This window comes from Schistosoma haematobium, chromosome ZW, assembly GCF_000699445.3.
Source record: "Schistosoma haematobium chromosome ZW, whole genome shotgun sequence".
Taxonomy (NCBI): domain Eukaryota; kingdom Metazoa; phylum Platyhelminthes; class Trematoda; order Strigeidida; family Schistosomatidae; genus Schistosoma; species Schistosoma haematobium.
In genome coordinates, this window is record NC_067195.1 from 32,533,033 (window position 1) to 32,547,434 (window position 14,402).

The window sequence follows — 14,402 nt, forward strand, 5'->3', positions numbered from 1 at the left end:
AAATGAGTGTTAGGTAGTGAGAAAGGATAGCAATATGCTTAAGTTACCTAGCGTCATATATGGTGGAGTGCAAATATCTAATAGTCATAACTACAACGACGATGCTCTAAGGATCAAAACTTCAGTTCTATCTTAAGTTAGTTTACTGTTTAAACGATTTCTATTTGATATGTTGATAACAGAATGAGACTTATCTACATATATAAAGGGACATCAGTTTGAAGGTGAAAGTTTATATTCAAATATTATTGAGCAGAAAACGTATTATATAACTCTCTCCCTTAAGACATTATTGGAGAAATTTTTGTACAAGGCAATTGAAAAACAAGAAATTAATGTACACCGTTGCTGAGCCGTTCGGCAGTGCAACAATGCCGCAGCTAATCGACACTACCTCCCACCAAGATAATCAATTTCTTGATTGAGCACCAAACTACACAGAAGTTAAAAGCATTTGAAAAACTATGGAAGTCACAAAAGAGAATTGAAAAGCTAGTTCCCGATTCAAGATTCTTCAAGTCTTTATCTTAAAACTTTGTTGGCAGTTTAATAATACACTAGGTAGTAACTACTGCTATACTGTCTAGCCCTTAATGCTGATCGCACGCTATCGATCATATCAGCCGCAGAATCTCAGTAATAACGTAACTGGACATGATACTGAGATGAGAATCATATGTCAAGTATTGAATCCTTCGAGATTGTAAATAAAAACACGGGTACTTATGTTTAAATCGTTATAAATTAATTTTGGTATTAAAAAAGCTTATCCACAATACACTAAATGTCACAGAAAATCAAACATTTTAATTGAGATCATGCATCGGTTGATGTCAGACCACCACTGAAAAACTGGAAACGCTGGACGGTGCTTTCGTCTCATTATGGGGCTCCTCAGAAGTGAGCGTTACGATCCCGCACGCGGGATTCCAACCTAGGAACTTTGTTCTCGCGCGAAAACACTTAAACTATAGACCACTGAGCCGGCATCTGACGATGCTAATGTCTAACTTCAACCAATCCACGAAACTGAGAGACCATCTACCATTGTTTGACGTAGATACCTTTACTGAGACATCCTCCAGCACAAGGTATTAAAGCACGAATCAAAGCTACATGTGTCTCGAAATACACATACTAAACTACTAGTAAACTGCTCAATAATATGCCGAAAAGTTATGGGATGAAATAGGTCAGAAAAACCTAATTCGAAAGAACTAAACCGATTGAGTATATAGTTAAACGTTGGAATCACTGATAAAAACACCATGCATTTGCGCAACTCGTTTACGCTTGTCGATTACACCTTACTACATTCATCGAACAAATATATTGCCCTCTACACCTGTGTCTTGTTTCTTATCAATAACAGATTAGGTACATACGAACAAACACGACATGGTATAGTGGAACCTTGGAATCAATGTCGTCGTATTTTAGGATAACAAGCTTGTGGTTAAATAGTTGGATCAAATATTGGATTGACATTGAAACAATCTTAGCAAATGCAGTCTGTGACAATACTTCTGCCAAAATTGTTGGTGCATTTGTCTAGACACAACTTACGTGATGTAGTAGACGCCAACGTTGAATAGTAAAACCCACTAATGCAACTAGAAAGTAAGTGATTTATAAATTTGTAACGCAAATTTTCTGTGATAAATCTGAATATTATATAAATGAACCCCGACCGGCTACTTTGCAATATAATGAAGTCAATAAATAGTAAGCTTATTAAAAAATGATAGGTCTCCCAAATTTTATTCATTTCTAACACTGAATAAAACAAAATACAAGTAAATCTAGAGGTGTGTCTGCAAATACATACACATGAAAACTCTGAACATATGCAAAGCGATCGAATCAAGTTATTCGGAAGAATCACAGTGTTGTCATTTGTTTTTGTCCAAAGGTTACAGATGAAGATACACATGTTGGTATAAAGGCATTTCGCAGGGAAAAACGAGAAAAAATACTGGCAAAATATAGAATAAGCAGTAAGAGGATTTACCAGTTTTGCAAAATGCTTATTATTTACATAACTGGGTACATATCTCACTTCACTTTACTGTAAATAACCTAGTTTGGAAACAACAGTTGGTTTTAGTATATATTTTCTGTTTATATGATTTGAAGAAATACGACCAAAATAATCAAAACGATAAATAATAGCTTAAGGCAAAACTCGGGTGACTTTTTTATGTTTTCAAAAAACTGAAAAGAGATAGGTAAATTATTGGGATATGTACACAAAAATTAGGTAGGAAATAAACTAAAAATTTAACAGGTAAGTATATATAAATATGAATCTATTTACAAAAGTGTATCGCAGTCTACTTTGAGCGTCTAGAAGTTGTTGCATGGCGTTTTTGTGCTTGAGACAAGCGGGAAAAACTATTAGAACCCGAATTATTTGAGCGCGAAACTTGAGATCCAACAGAGGTAGGGAAACAAACCAAGGCACTTTGATGTGGTTTTTCATATGACTTACAAAAACTGTTACTTTTTCCGTGAACATGGTTTTGGGAACTTGTTCTTTGGGCCGAAAAAGCGACATCTCTTACGTTTGGATACATAGACACGATACAATCATCACGGAGATTTCTTGACTGCTGATTTGAAGAGTTACCCGCGTTGGGTTTGGAGGATGTTAATACCCGTAAGCAGCGTCTTTTACGACCTTGGTGGGGTTTTCTGAAAGTAACCTCTGAAGACTTTAACGAATCAGTGTTAACTATTGGGGATAAAGTGTTTTTCTTCTCTATTTGGTTAAATGTTGTTAGGGAAGCACTAAAAAATATGGTGAAAAATCCTAGGGATTAATTGAAGCATTATCACACACAACGACTGTATAGGCAAAATTAAATCCTCAATATTGTCAAGAATGAATCGTTTTCCAAATATTTGTCATAAAATAGTAACCTAACTGTAAGACGAGTTGGTCGTAACTCTAGTGACATCTCATAAATAATGAAGTAAGAAAAACACCTTAAATGAATTTCCTGAAGTTTCAAACATTAGTTTGACAAATATATTTGTGTTCCTCCTAGCAGAAATTTAGTACTTGTTAAAATACAGTTGATTACTTTATTGATTTAAAGCCTGACTAACTCATTAGTGAGATACCAAAGTATTAGTTGAGGTATTCTAATAATTATTTATAACTACATTTACATAGTACTAGTTACCTAAGAAACAGACATTATATTTACTGAAAAATTCGACGGATTAAGACTAGGGAAATTGTAAAAACTAAAGCAAAGATAACAAATAGTCTAACAGAATATGAAAATAGCACAGGTCACCTGAAATATTAATGAACGATTGTATTATGTATGACACTCAACTAGACATTTCACTAAAACAACACAGAATTTTAAGTGTTTAACTCACAGTTCATCCGCTAATACGCTGTATTCTCCAGGTTTTTCAACATCGGATTCGCCATTAGTATTGCAATGAAGGTCTCCTTCATCACTTGAAGTTTCCGAGTTAATTATTTCAATATGCTCGTTATAGCTGTCAGAACTAGAAATACTAACGGGTTTTTCTACTGAGAAATTAATCTGTGATCGAGAAGTATTGTCATCGGTAACACATTCATCTTGTGCACCGGAAAGCTTTGGTACTTGGGATGCATTAACACTGGGATTCGATTGCCAAACAAGAATCGGCAGATCAAGTTGTTCATTTCTAGGAACAACAGGTAAATTGGAATGCACAGAAAAATTAGTTCTTTGTTCTACAGATGGTGGCAGTGTACAATCTATTCTATTGACTGTGTTCAGGTTGGACTGTGCGACCCAGGGACTCGATGGAACGATGAAATTTTGAGATCTGCTACTTACACTTCCCTGCAACATTTTTGTATTTACTGGGAGTGAAGCGCGTAGGTGATGAGCATAATCTTGGATCCTTTGACGGAATTCAACAGACTTCTACAGGTTTTGAAAAATCATTCCAAAATGATTAACACCGGTGACAACATTGGAAATAATACTTGGAAAAACATGTATGCAAAAACCATAAAATAGGTTAGAAATGAAGCTTGTTTTGTATAAAATTAAAGACAATTTATCTCGTAAATACAGAAAACCAAACTGACACACACAATCCAAACAACGAAGCTAGCGCAACTGGTTTTTGCGAAGTCAAAATTTACAACGATAAGGAAGTTGGGTTAGGAAATATTGAATACACAATGAAGTAATTAAATCAAGTACTTCAATTCAGCGACGGCTTCTAAGTAAGATTTTTCGCAGCTAACAACTAAGTTTCTGTGGTAACAAGAGTTGAGGGATGTATTGTAATGGTAAAATCCCAAAATCTTTAACTAACCAACGTCCCACAACACACTACAAAACTTAGTTATTTGATTATCATAGTCGCTCTACTTGTAAAAATTACGTTAACATTAACATAACTACTCGAGAAGACGAGATGAACACCTGTACGAACATTATCTAAAAAACAGAAAGCCACTAGTTTCAATAACAATTTTCAAACTAAATGCTGAAAACCTTAGAAAAACTCTGGTCCCTTTTTTCTTTCGCGATTTTAAAAAAATTTAATCAGTGTCTATTCGACTAACCAGTTTTTTAACAGAACTATTTGTTTTTGAGACCATTAGTGGTAGATGTTACGCTTAATAGTGCGGGCAATAAGACAAAACGAAAACTAAGTGTACATATTTTAAGCATGATTTAATCATAGAAGAAATTTTTTGCAGACTTAAAACAAGTAATTCTAAGCATAGGACTAATTTTTAAGGCATATGATATATAGTGGACTGATCTCCCCCTGATAAGTTAGTATCAATATTAAGCTTCAGCAACAGCTTAGAAACTAGTTCAGTAGAGCACAAGTATGAACTTTTAGCATTATAACATTGTGAACGTAGATCATAAGATGTTCACTCTCGATGATACAGCATAAAATTAATAAAGCTAAGGGAGCACCCAATTTGTAAATACTGACATCATTTAGTAGAATGGGCAGATTTCAGCTATGTGACCAACAATTCCTAATATGATACAATATCTAACTAAAATCGGCAGTTGAAGTACAGTCGATTTAGCATGGGTCCTATTTATTGAGCTTTGAAATGAATGTAGTGTCTACAGTTGTGAACACCGCTTTACCTACTTCGGTATGAGCAACTAGGTAGCATCACTAGGACTTACGCTTTGAGTGTAGTTCAAAACCAAGTATATGGATCTGCGCCTGAAGAGATACAAAAAAAAGTATTCACAGAAAATCCATCGATATGCTTAACCAGGTCTAAGTAGTATCAGAAGATACAATGGATAATTTCAGTTTCCGCACTGATTCAAAGTCTGGACTTTATTTAGAAGCTTATTCTTATTCCGTAGTAGACTAGCTGTTTTGAATCGCTTCCACTTCACTCATTAGTTAAGGACCCCTAAAATTCATCACATATTAGTGAGGTGATTCAAAAAATCAGAGAACTCAATTGGCTTTTCGCGACAATTATAATGCTTTCTAGAGAGAATTGATTATTAACGGGTTAGCAAAATAGGGGCATAGGAACTACTAAAAACACCCATTTACTTTGGAAATACGAATGATTCGTCCAAGTATTGAAACATCAGTGTTGCAGTGCAAAAAATGATACTGAGGAAGTACGGCACTACTAAGAACAACGTAGGCATATTCAAAAGCCTGTTTAATTTGGAGTGCACAATAGGATCGACGACCAACATCGTTACCTGTCAAAAAAGTTCATATAAAAATAAAATACATCTAAAAACTGGAAACAATATGATGAATCTCCTCGCGATTAACTGAGTTAAATGCTGTCTTACGGACAAGGGATACACCTACAGTTGGACGTCGAAAAGTATGTCTACGTTTCAGAATCTGCCGGGTGGTGAATACTTGGTTTATACATTAAAGTCCAGATCTGAAACCAGACCAGTTTACTCGGGTTCGTTCCTCACGAGTTCTAGCTAGACGTCGAGGTATCATTTTAGACACTATAAGCTAAACTGATTCCTCTGCGATTGTCACATGAGGATTTTTGCTCTTTCTGATGAACTGGGACGATCAACGATCGCGACCACTCATGTGGGACCGAATCCAGTTTCCAGAATTCAGTTAGTCTAACTGCTAAAACTAGACACTATCCTTAGAATTATCAAGGGTTAATCCATCAGTTTGATGGAGAATGTTGGTCGGCGGTCTATGTTCCTCCACGAGGGGAAACAGAAGTGAGTAACCCACCACACCCTGTTGCTTTGTTTCTTTATTTTAACACAGATATTGGTACAAGAATGCATCAAATAGATATGCGCAACACAAATCTCATTTGATATGTGTGAGGGCTGTGATACTGCCCGGGTGCCCAAACCGAAGCAGGTGGTTTTTTAGGGGGCCACATCCCGAGCCTTCGACCTAAAGGTCTGATCCACAAGGCAGTGGAGCAACGTAAGGAGATGCAGTCCCATGGTAGCCGGTGACCAACGATTGGTTCATACGCCATTTGTTCCTTCAGGATACTGGAGCCCATGTGCACCATTGGTTTGGAATCAGGGTTTTCCAGCTTCCCTAAGTGGACTCTCCATGTCCACCAATCCGGTTAAAGCGCCGGACATTCGCTTTTCGTCCTCTCAATTTCGTAAACAACACCTCCACGAGAAGGCAGTGAGTAGGACTTCCCTGGTAGAGGCTATATACGCGTGGCCATGTGAGAGCATTTCGATAGGGACAGCGGACTCTCCCCACTCTCGGCATTTGGTAGCTGACCTCCCCTGAATAGATCATACACAGCTTTTTCGACTTCCCTAGGAATTGAGGGACTACTTGCTTATTTCTAATCATGAAGTAGTTATTGTACATGTTTTTCCTTTGTCTGATCGTCAAATTATTTTTTAGTGTTACTGATTTATTTTGCATGAAACCGATATATTTTGGGGCAGAATTTAGTTTAAGTCAATATTTTGAGTGATGCTTAAATTCTTCAGTAAAAAACATGAAAGATGATGTCAAATACATCTTTGAAAGCATATGAATATATAAATGTCATTACCAAGGTATGACTTGACAATTTCAAGTAAGTTGAGCGAAATAATCTATGAGGATGACGGGATGCCAACCACTAACATCCATCGACGTCTTGGACGATGGGCAGAATTCTTCGAAGGGCAGTTCGACTGGCCTGCTGCTCCTGCAACAACGATCAGACTGTCCTGCCCTCCATGGCCGACGACGACGACTGGACCACAAAATTAGGCGGAAGTCCGCAAGGAACTTCAACTCTTGAGGCGCTACAAATCACTAGGCCCAGATGACTTACCTCCGACTCTTTTTAAAGATGGTAGTGACTTTCTGGTTAAGGAATTGACGACGCTGTTTACAAAGGCCAAACCAAAACATGGCACAAGTCCATGAAGTCACTGACAAGTGAACTGAGTCATGTTGGTAGGTGTAGACTACCTGGTTGGGGACCGCGAGATGATAGCAACCGATGGTTAGAGACCCTGAATGACATGGCTCAAAATCGTTTGCAATGGTGCACGTGCATCCACTCTCTGTGTTCTCCTAAATTCTAATCTTCTGAATTCTCCATGTCCCTTTTTTCCTCTTTCCAAATTTATTTCACTGGATTATACTCTTTAAATAACATCTTCAAACCCTAATCTTCCCGATTACTGCTTATACTCTTATTACCTCTACCACTACGGGATTTGAATCGACAACTGCATCTCTGTGCTAATGTGGTGTGGCAACTCGAACTGATGTACGTACGTACGAAGTTCTACGTTGTTACTGACTGACTGACTGTTGTAGATCCGACCTTTTACAGCCAGACTAACATCACGAAGGCGCCAAAGGTGGCCCAAATTGGCATAAGCCGCTCTGGCTTTCACTATACGTGCATTGATCTCATCACTGACCCCACTACCAGCACTTATGCAGTTACCCAAATACACGAACTTATCGACTACGTCTATCTGCTCACCATCCAGGGTGAGTACAGGATTAGAATCCTGCCAGTCTTGTAAAAGTACTTTTCACTTAGAAGGTGCAAAGCACATACCATACTTACGGACACTGATTGCCAACTGATTAAGTGCGGATTGAATGCCTTGGGCATTATCGCACAGTAAGACAATATCGTCCGCATACTCAAGGTCGAGAAGTCTTTCTCCAGGCAACAGATCCACACCGCCATTACTCACATCCATCAGAGCTGTTTCCAGAATGTCGTCGATGGCAAAGTTGAACAGGAATGGTGAGATTGGGCAACCCTGTCTAACCCCATTGCTTGAATGGAACAATGGAGAAAGGTGGTTGTATGCCCTCACTCTGCCTGAGGTGTTTGTATATAGGGCTTTTAGGATGTTAATAAACTTCTCAGGCACACCCTTCTTCAATAGACAATCCCAGAGAACAGTGATATCCAACGAATCGAAGGCAGCCCTGATGTCAAGAAACATTACTATTGTTGACCTGTGATAAGTATGACGGTGTTTTAACATTTGGCGTAGGGTGAAGATATGATCAATACATCCTCGACCAGAACGAAACCCAGCCTACTCCTTGCGAGTCAATCTTTCTCGAGTTTTGAACAACCTACGAAATATGACGGAAGCCAATAGCTTTGACGCAATGGGAAGTAGACCTGTCCTCCGATAGTTGTTACAGGAATGACGTGAACCCTTTTTTAAAGATAGGGACAACTATCGACTCATTCCATGACGTTGGTATACTCTCTAGTTCCTAAATCTTTGTAAACAACGTCGTCAATTCCTTAGCCAGAAAGTCACTACCATCTTTAAAAAGAGTCGGAGGTAAGTCATCTGGGCCTAGTGATTTGTAGCGCCTCAAGAGCTGAAGTTCCTTGCGGACTTCCGCCTCATTTGGTGGATCAGTCGTCACCGGCCACGGAGGGCAGGACAGTCTGACCGGTGTTGCAGGAGCAGCAGGCCAGTCGAACTGCCCTTCGAAGAATTCTGCCCATCGTCCAAGACGTCGATGGACGTTAGTGATTGGCATCCCATCATCCTCGCAGATTGTTTCACTCACACCAGACTTCTTGTTGCCAGTGGCTCGGATGAGTTGGAAGAGCTTCCGGTAATTACCAGATGCAGCTGCTGCTTCCAACTCATTAGCACGCTTCGACCACCAGGCTTCTTGGTCCTTACGCAAGCTTTGCCCAATTTCCTTACGTGACATCCTTCGTTTGTGGTCAAACTCACGGTCACTCGGAGTAGACCGACGGGCTTCAATGAGTTGTAAGGAACCTGCAGAAACCCAGTGCTTATAAGCGGGACGTTTCGCGAACCCACAACTGACTGTACCCGCCATTTTCATGGCGTCATGCAATTGCAACCAATGCTCATCTATACTTTTCGGTGGAGTGGTAGCTAGCCTAGAGGCTAGCTCGGTTCGATACTTACTTGCAACAGAAGTTGCAACCAGCTTGCTAACATCAATCTTTTGATGGTGGTCACTTCGTTGGCCACTGAAAAGTAAGGTAAGATTGGCGCAGACCAAGGCATGGTCAGAGTCCAGATAGGTACCCCAAAAGGAGCGGCAGTCTTGTACCCTTGTACCAATATTTATGTGTTGAAATAAATAAGGTGTTTTGGAACATTAAACGTCATCTGATTTTTATAAACAGGTATTTAAATCATGGGCCAGTCGATTCGGTGATACCTAACAATTTCTTGTTTGGGGCTCCTAAAGCAATGGGACTTGCAATTCAATAAGTGTAGGTCTTTTCACTTAAAAAACCAGAAAAACACCCACACACAGTCCAAGCAGAAATGTATTATTTAAATGTAACCAACTAACAACGACTAGAAACGTTTATCACCCGAAGCACAATCAAGAAATCTGGAAAAGTCAATGACTGTGGACGAATTCATTCTGCTGTTCCTACCTTCTATAACTGACCCCTACGGTACCCACTGTTGTGATGCTTTGGAATGAAACACATTCTACTAACTAGCCGATTAATATCTAAGGCTATATTAACCGATTGATCATCATTATATGGTACATATACAGATCTTACTTTGCGGACAACTGACTGACATAATACCTTATGCGTATGTGAGGCAGTAGATGGAGGTAGTCGATAGGAAATCCTGGACCCAGGTTTTGTGTCATCTGGACTATGAATTATTCGTTTAGTACCTCCACTTGAGAAATGCTTAGGGGATACCTATAATCGTATACTGGCATGTTTAAGTTCTAAAATAGAACGTCGAATAACGACTCTATTAGATTATTTACATCTGAGTCCTGTTTGGTTTTCTCGGTTCAGTTGTTCCACGGATTTAGTTGTGTATTGGAAGACCAGAGGCTAATATTTAAGAAAATACATTAAGCAATACTTTTTGTGGTCACCACAAGAGCACTTGGTTTTCCTATACATCGAGACAACTAGAGATCGCGACCACGGTTATTAGTAAAACTACAGGATTTAGGTTCTTATTTGTTTATTTACGGTGGACTACCATGCATAAAAACTTACAGAATTTATGTATCAGGTTTAACAGCCCATCTTCACAGATATGAAAAACTAGTTTTTCTGACAACTACCACGAAGTATTGGTAATACCTACAGCTGGATTACAGTCAGTCAGTCAGCAACAATATAGAACTTCGTACGTACGTAAATCAGTTCGAGTTGCCATACCACATTACACAGATACAATTGTCGATTCAAATCCCATAGTGGTAGAGCTAGTAAGAGTATAAGCAGTAATAGGAAACATTAGGGTTTGAAGATGTTACTCAAGTAGTATAATCTAGTGAAATAAATTTGGAAAGAAAATAAAAGGACATGAATAATTCAGATTAGAATTTAAGAGAACAAAAAGAGTGGGTGCAACCGCGCCATTGCAAAAGATTTTGAGCCACGTCACTCAAGGTCTCTAACCATCGGTTTTTATTGTCTCGCGGATTTCAACCAGGTAGTCTACACCTACCAATATGGCTCAGTCCACTTGTCAGTGACTTCATGGACTTGTGCCATGTTTTGGTCCGACCGCCCAAAGCTGGATATAATGTAAGAGTCTGCTACTAGTTATTTGTGAACGTAGAGGAGAGGCTAATTAAAAAAGTTAAGGGAATTTTCATGTAAGGAAGAAATTTACACAACAGCGATGATTTAGAATCTGGTATTTCTGTATGTGACCTAAAAAAGACTGCTTGATACTGACTTGAATAGTTTAAACCGTTGAAAATATACACAATGAACCCATAAAGTTCTGCGTTTCTTAACGTATCAGCATAACTTATGAATTGCTCGCCTGACTATTAACTTCATAGCTGTCAATTAAGATGCATTTACTGTGTAAAGCTGAGTTTATTCTTTAGAAAATACTTGACTCTACGTTGTTAAAACAACCAAGTTGGTGTCTCATAGTCGTTTATTAACTGCCTACATTCTTCCACCCGTTTTTTGCATCATGAGGACATACTTTGACAGCACTGGATGTACATTAAGCATAGTTTTACCAAGGGTGTTGTTAAACTGAGTGGATCAAAATCTTTAGTGCATGAAATCTACGTACGACTAAGCATTTTTTGAGATATGCTTGATTTAAAGATTTATTGCTAACCTTACAGACCACAAATAAACAAAGAATGCTGCTAGATAACGGTGTTAGACCTGATATCTGGTAGACCAAGTAAAGAGCAATGACATCACTGTTAAAACATTTATTTGAGATTGTTAATGAAGTACCATACTTACCAGGGCAAAGCGGATCCTCAATACAAAGAAGCGATGGACGTAAGCCTCTCTCCATATTTTGTTGGACAACTTCCTTACGAACATAACACCCACCATTTGTGATACGAATAGCTGTATTTCTGTAATTGAAATGACGACCATAAAGCTCGAAGAACTCGACCAATAGAATGCCCAAATTGACATCATCAATAGAGACTTCGGGTCGTAGTGTGTGCTGTAAGAAAAAACGGATTTATTAGGTCAGCTATATTATTATAACCCGTGTCTTGGCTTATGTAATAGGCTTCCTCATAGAGGTTAAGTAAATGTTTAAAGAAAATGGATTTTTTGCCGAACCGCTGAACGGTAATGTGTACCGACTTACTTTTTTGTTATTTATCTGAACACAGATATTTGTACAAGGGGGCACCAGATACATATGCGTCACACAAATCAAATGAGATTCGCGTGAGGGCTGTGATCTACTTCGAAAACCTTGAAACATGTGAGTTTAAAATTATAGACGTAATTTGTGCTTAGACTTTACGAACTAAATAAAAGACGGAGAATAAACTTCAAAATACCAAGTAACAGACTAAAAGCTCACTGAACGTCTCAACAACTCTTCTTTTTACTACACAACAAACTACATAGTTCGGATGACCATAAAAAGACCAGACGAAGTAACACGTAGAAACCAACTGCTTCTAATCATGCTACAGAAATCACGCCTTCTACAAATGTATAAATTTGGGTGCCAATCGTTGCAAAGGTAGCCTAATTGTTTGAGTGAAATCATTGTTAATGGCAAGTCACTTAAGCAAATTTGTGTTGGGTTTTTTATGCTAAATATTAGGGAATATTGACTTACTTGCAGAAAACTAACACACATTAATATGAGTGCGTATGAGCTCAATCCTCCAGTCCACACTTCATTTAAGCTTCGTTGAAGCAAAAATTGCTTTAAGACGAACACCAAGTATGGGAGGCACGGGTATTTTTTCATGAAAACTCTGATAAGCTCCGCCGCTTTGACACTATTAATCATATTAAAGCTAATGTCCACTCGAAGTTCTGTCTCTTTATCTGTCATTTTTACAATCGGTACCTGAAATTTAGAATATAAATGACCAGTAAGCAACGTACTGTGGCCTTGTCTAAAACCTTGATTTCAGATGAAATGCCACTTTTGAACAGAGCTTGTTCTAAAGTATGTAGAGGTAAGGCGTCCCATTTCCCGAATATGACCATATCAATGTCACTGAACCAAGTATGTTACAAAAATACGGACAAACCTTGTGGGAAGATACAAGCCTGTCTTAAAGCTTCCGAAGACATCAACCTATAACCGATATTAATCATCAACTTATTAATTACTTGACAATTTGGCCACAGACCATACACAATGTCCTTAACCTTGGCAACGACTATCTCGCGAGCAAACTGTTCTGCTGGATTCGGTGATATGTAGTTCAGGAAGTCTTTTATCTCAGAATGCAGTCTGGCCAATAAAAGAGAAATACTATCTACCCAATGACACCGAAATCGTATTCCTTTTCCGTTGACTTCCACGGTATGTCTTCTAGTTTAAAACTTTGTCCAAGAGGAAAGCCATAGTTCCTATATTCATCAGGCTTCAAAGCAGAAGTGACATTATTTCTATTATATCCTGTTTGAATTGCTACACCCTCCATGACACCGACTGTCACGAAACTAGCGGTGGGTGGTCTCCACAAGGTTCTTACACCGTGCGGAATGACGCGCCTTTTGATCCAAACGACCTTAGCATCGACGAAAATTATGTTCAATAAATGAGATCGCTGATTGCTATATGTACTTAGTAAATTTAAAAATGAATTAAAATATTGAGCCCTAAAAGTTTAATAGGCATTCTTTTGGTTGGGCGTTATTAATCAGCTTCATGTTGTAGGGGCTTGAGCCGAGCTAGGTGGTTCCAGGGAGGCATGAAGAGTAGCGTGACATTGACTGTTGAGGAGAAGAACAAAATAGAAGGTGAGTCAACAACCCAGAACTTACACACGATTCAGTTACATTTACTACTGAAAGCAATAGAAAATAATAAGCAACAACACAAGCCTCAGATTAAGACATTCTTGAAATCGAAACTGGAAGCATCTAGTTTAGCCGACTACACGTGTATCTTTTCGGGAGGCTTGTGTTTTGGATTGATGTTGTAGTATATTAGAGCATTTTCACATGACTTTTTAGCATCATTAATCGATTTCAGCTGGTTGGCATGTAAACATAATGTAGGGCCGGTGAGATGTCAATGAGCCCTAGCCAAGTCATCCGGCAGTTTGTCACTGAATATCTAACAGATCATCGGTCTTCGTCTAGGTCAAGGACGACCAGTTAATCGTATGCCATGGACTAGTGCATGAAATGGTGGTCTCGCTATCTTCTCTGTACTCATTCTTACTAATATATTCCTATGATCACGTCGGGCTCACCAATCAAGGAAGATGCCTCAATTATTTGTAGTTTGACAACACTTTCAAATGGTTCATATGGTTTTGGACGGAATAGAAGAAGCTTTCGCCTAACAGGCTTCCGTGTCAGTATTACCTTTAAGCATGAACCTAGGTATGTTATCTATAATGGATTAGAACAACACATATAAACGAACAATTGTTTTCAATTAGATCGTCATCAGGCTTTACTCTAATATACA

At 38.6% G+C, this 14,402-nt stretch overlaps 1 protein-coding gene across 2 annotated transcripts; it reads right to left on the minus strand.

The window, feature by feature from the left end:
* Positions 1–99: 99 nt before the first annotated feature.
* On the minus strand, positions 100–13,805 carry PAPD5_1 (Non-canonical poly(A) RNA polymerase papd5; the record flags this gene model as incomplete). Of its 2 annotated transcripts, XM_035733781.2 has the most annotated exons (9): positions 13,241–13,805; positions 13,088–13,211; positions 13,006–13,052; positions 12,857–12,971; positions 12,582–12,818; positions 11,732–11,945; positions 5,572–5,729; positions 3,394–3,938; positions 2,334–2,790 (listed from the first exon to the last, which is right to left on the minus strand). In XM_035733781.2, the coding sequence occupies exons 1-9, from the start codon at positions 13,402–13,404 to the stop codon at positions 2,334–2,336; spliced, it is 2,061 nt and encodes a 686-aa protein (XP_035587669.1). In that variant the 5' UTR covers positions 13,405–13,805. The 2 variants fall into 2 exon arrangements, with proteins under 2 accessions (XP_051071109.1, XP_035587669.1); XM_051211076.1 differs by having other exon boundaries at positions 100–5,729.
* Positions 13,806–14,402: the final 597 nt, after the last annotated feature.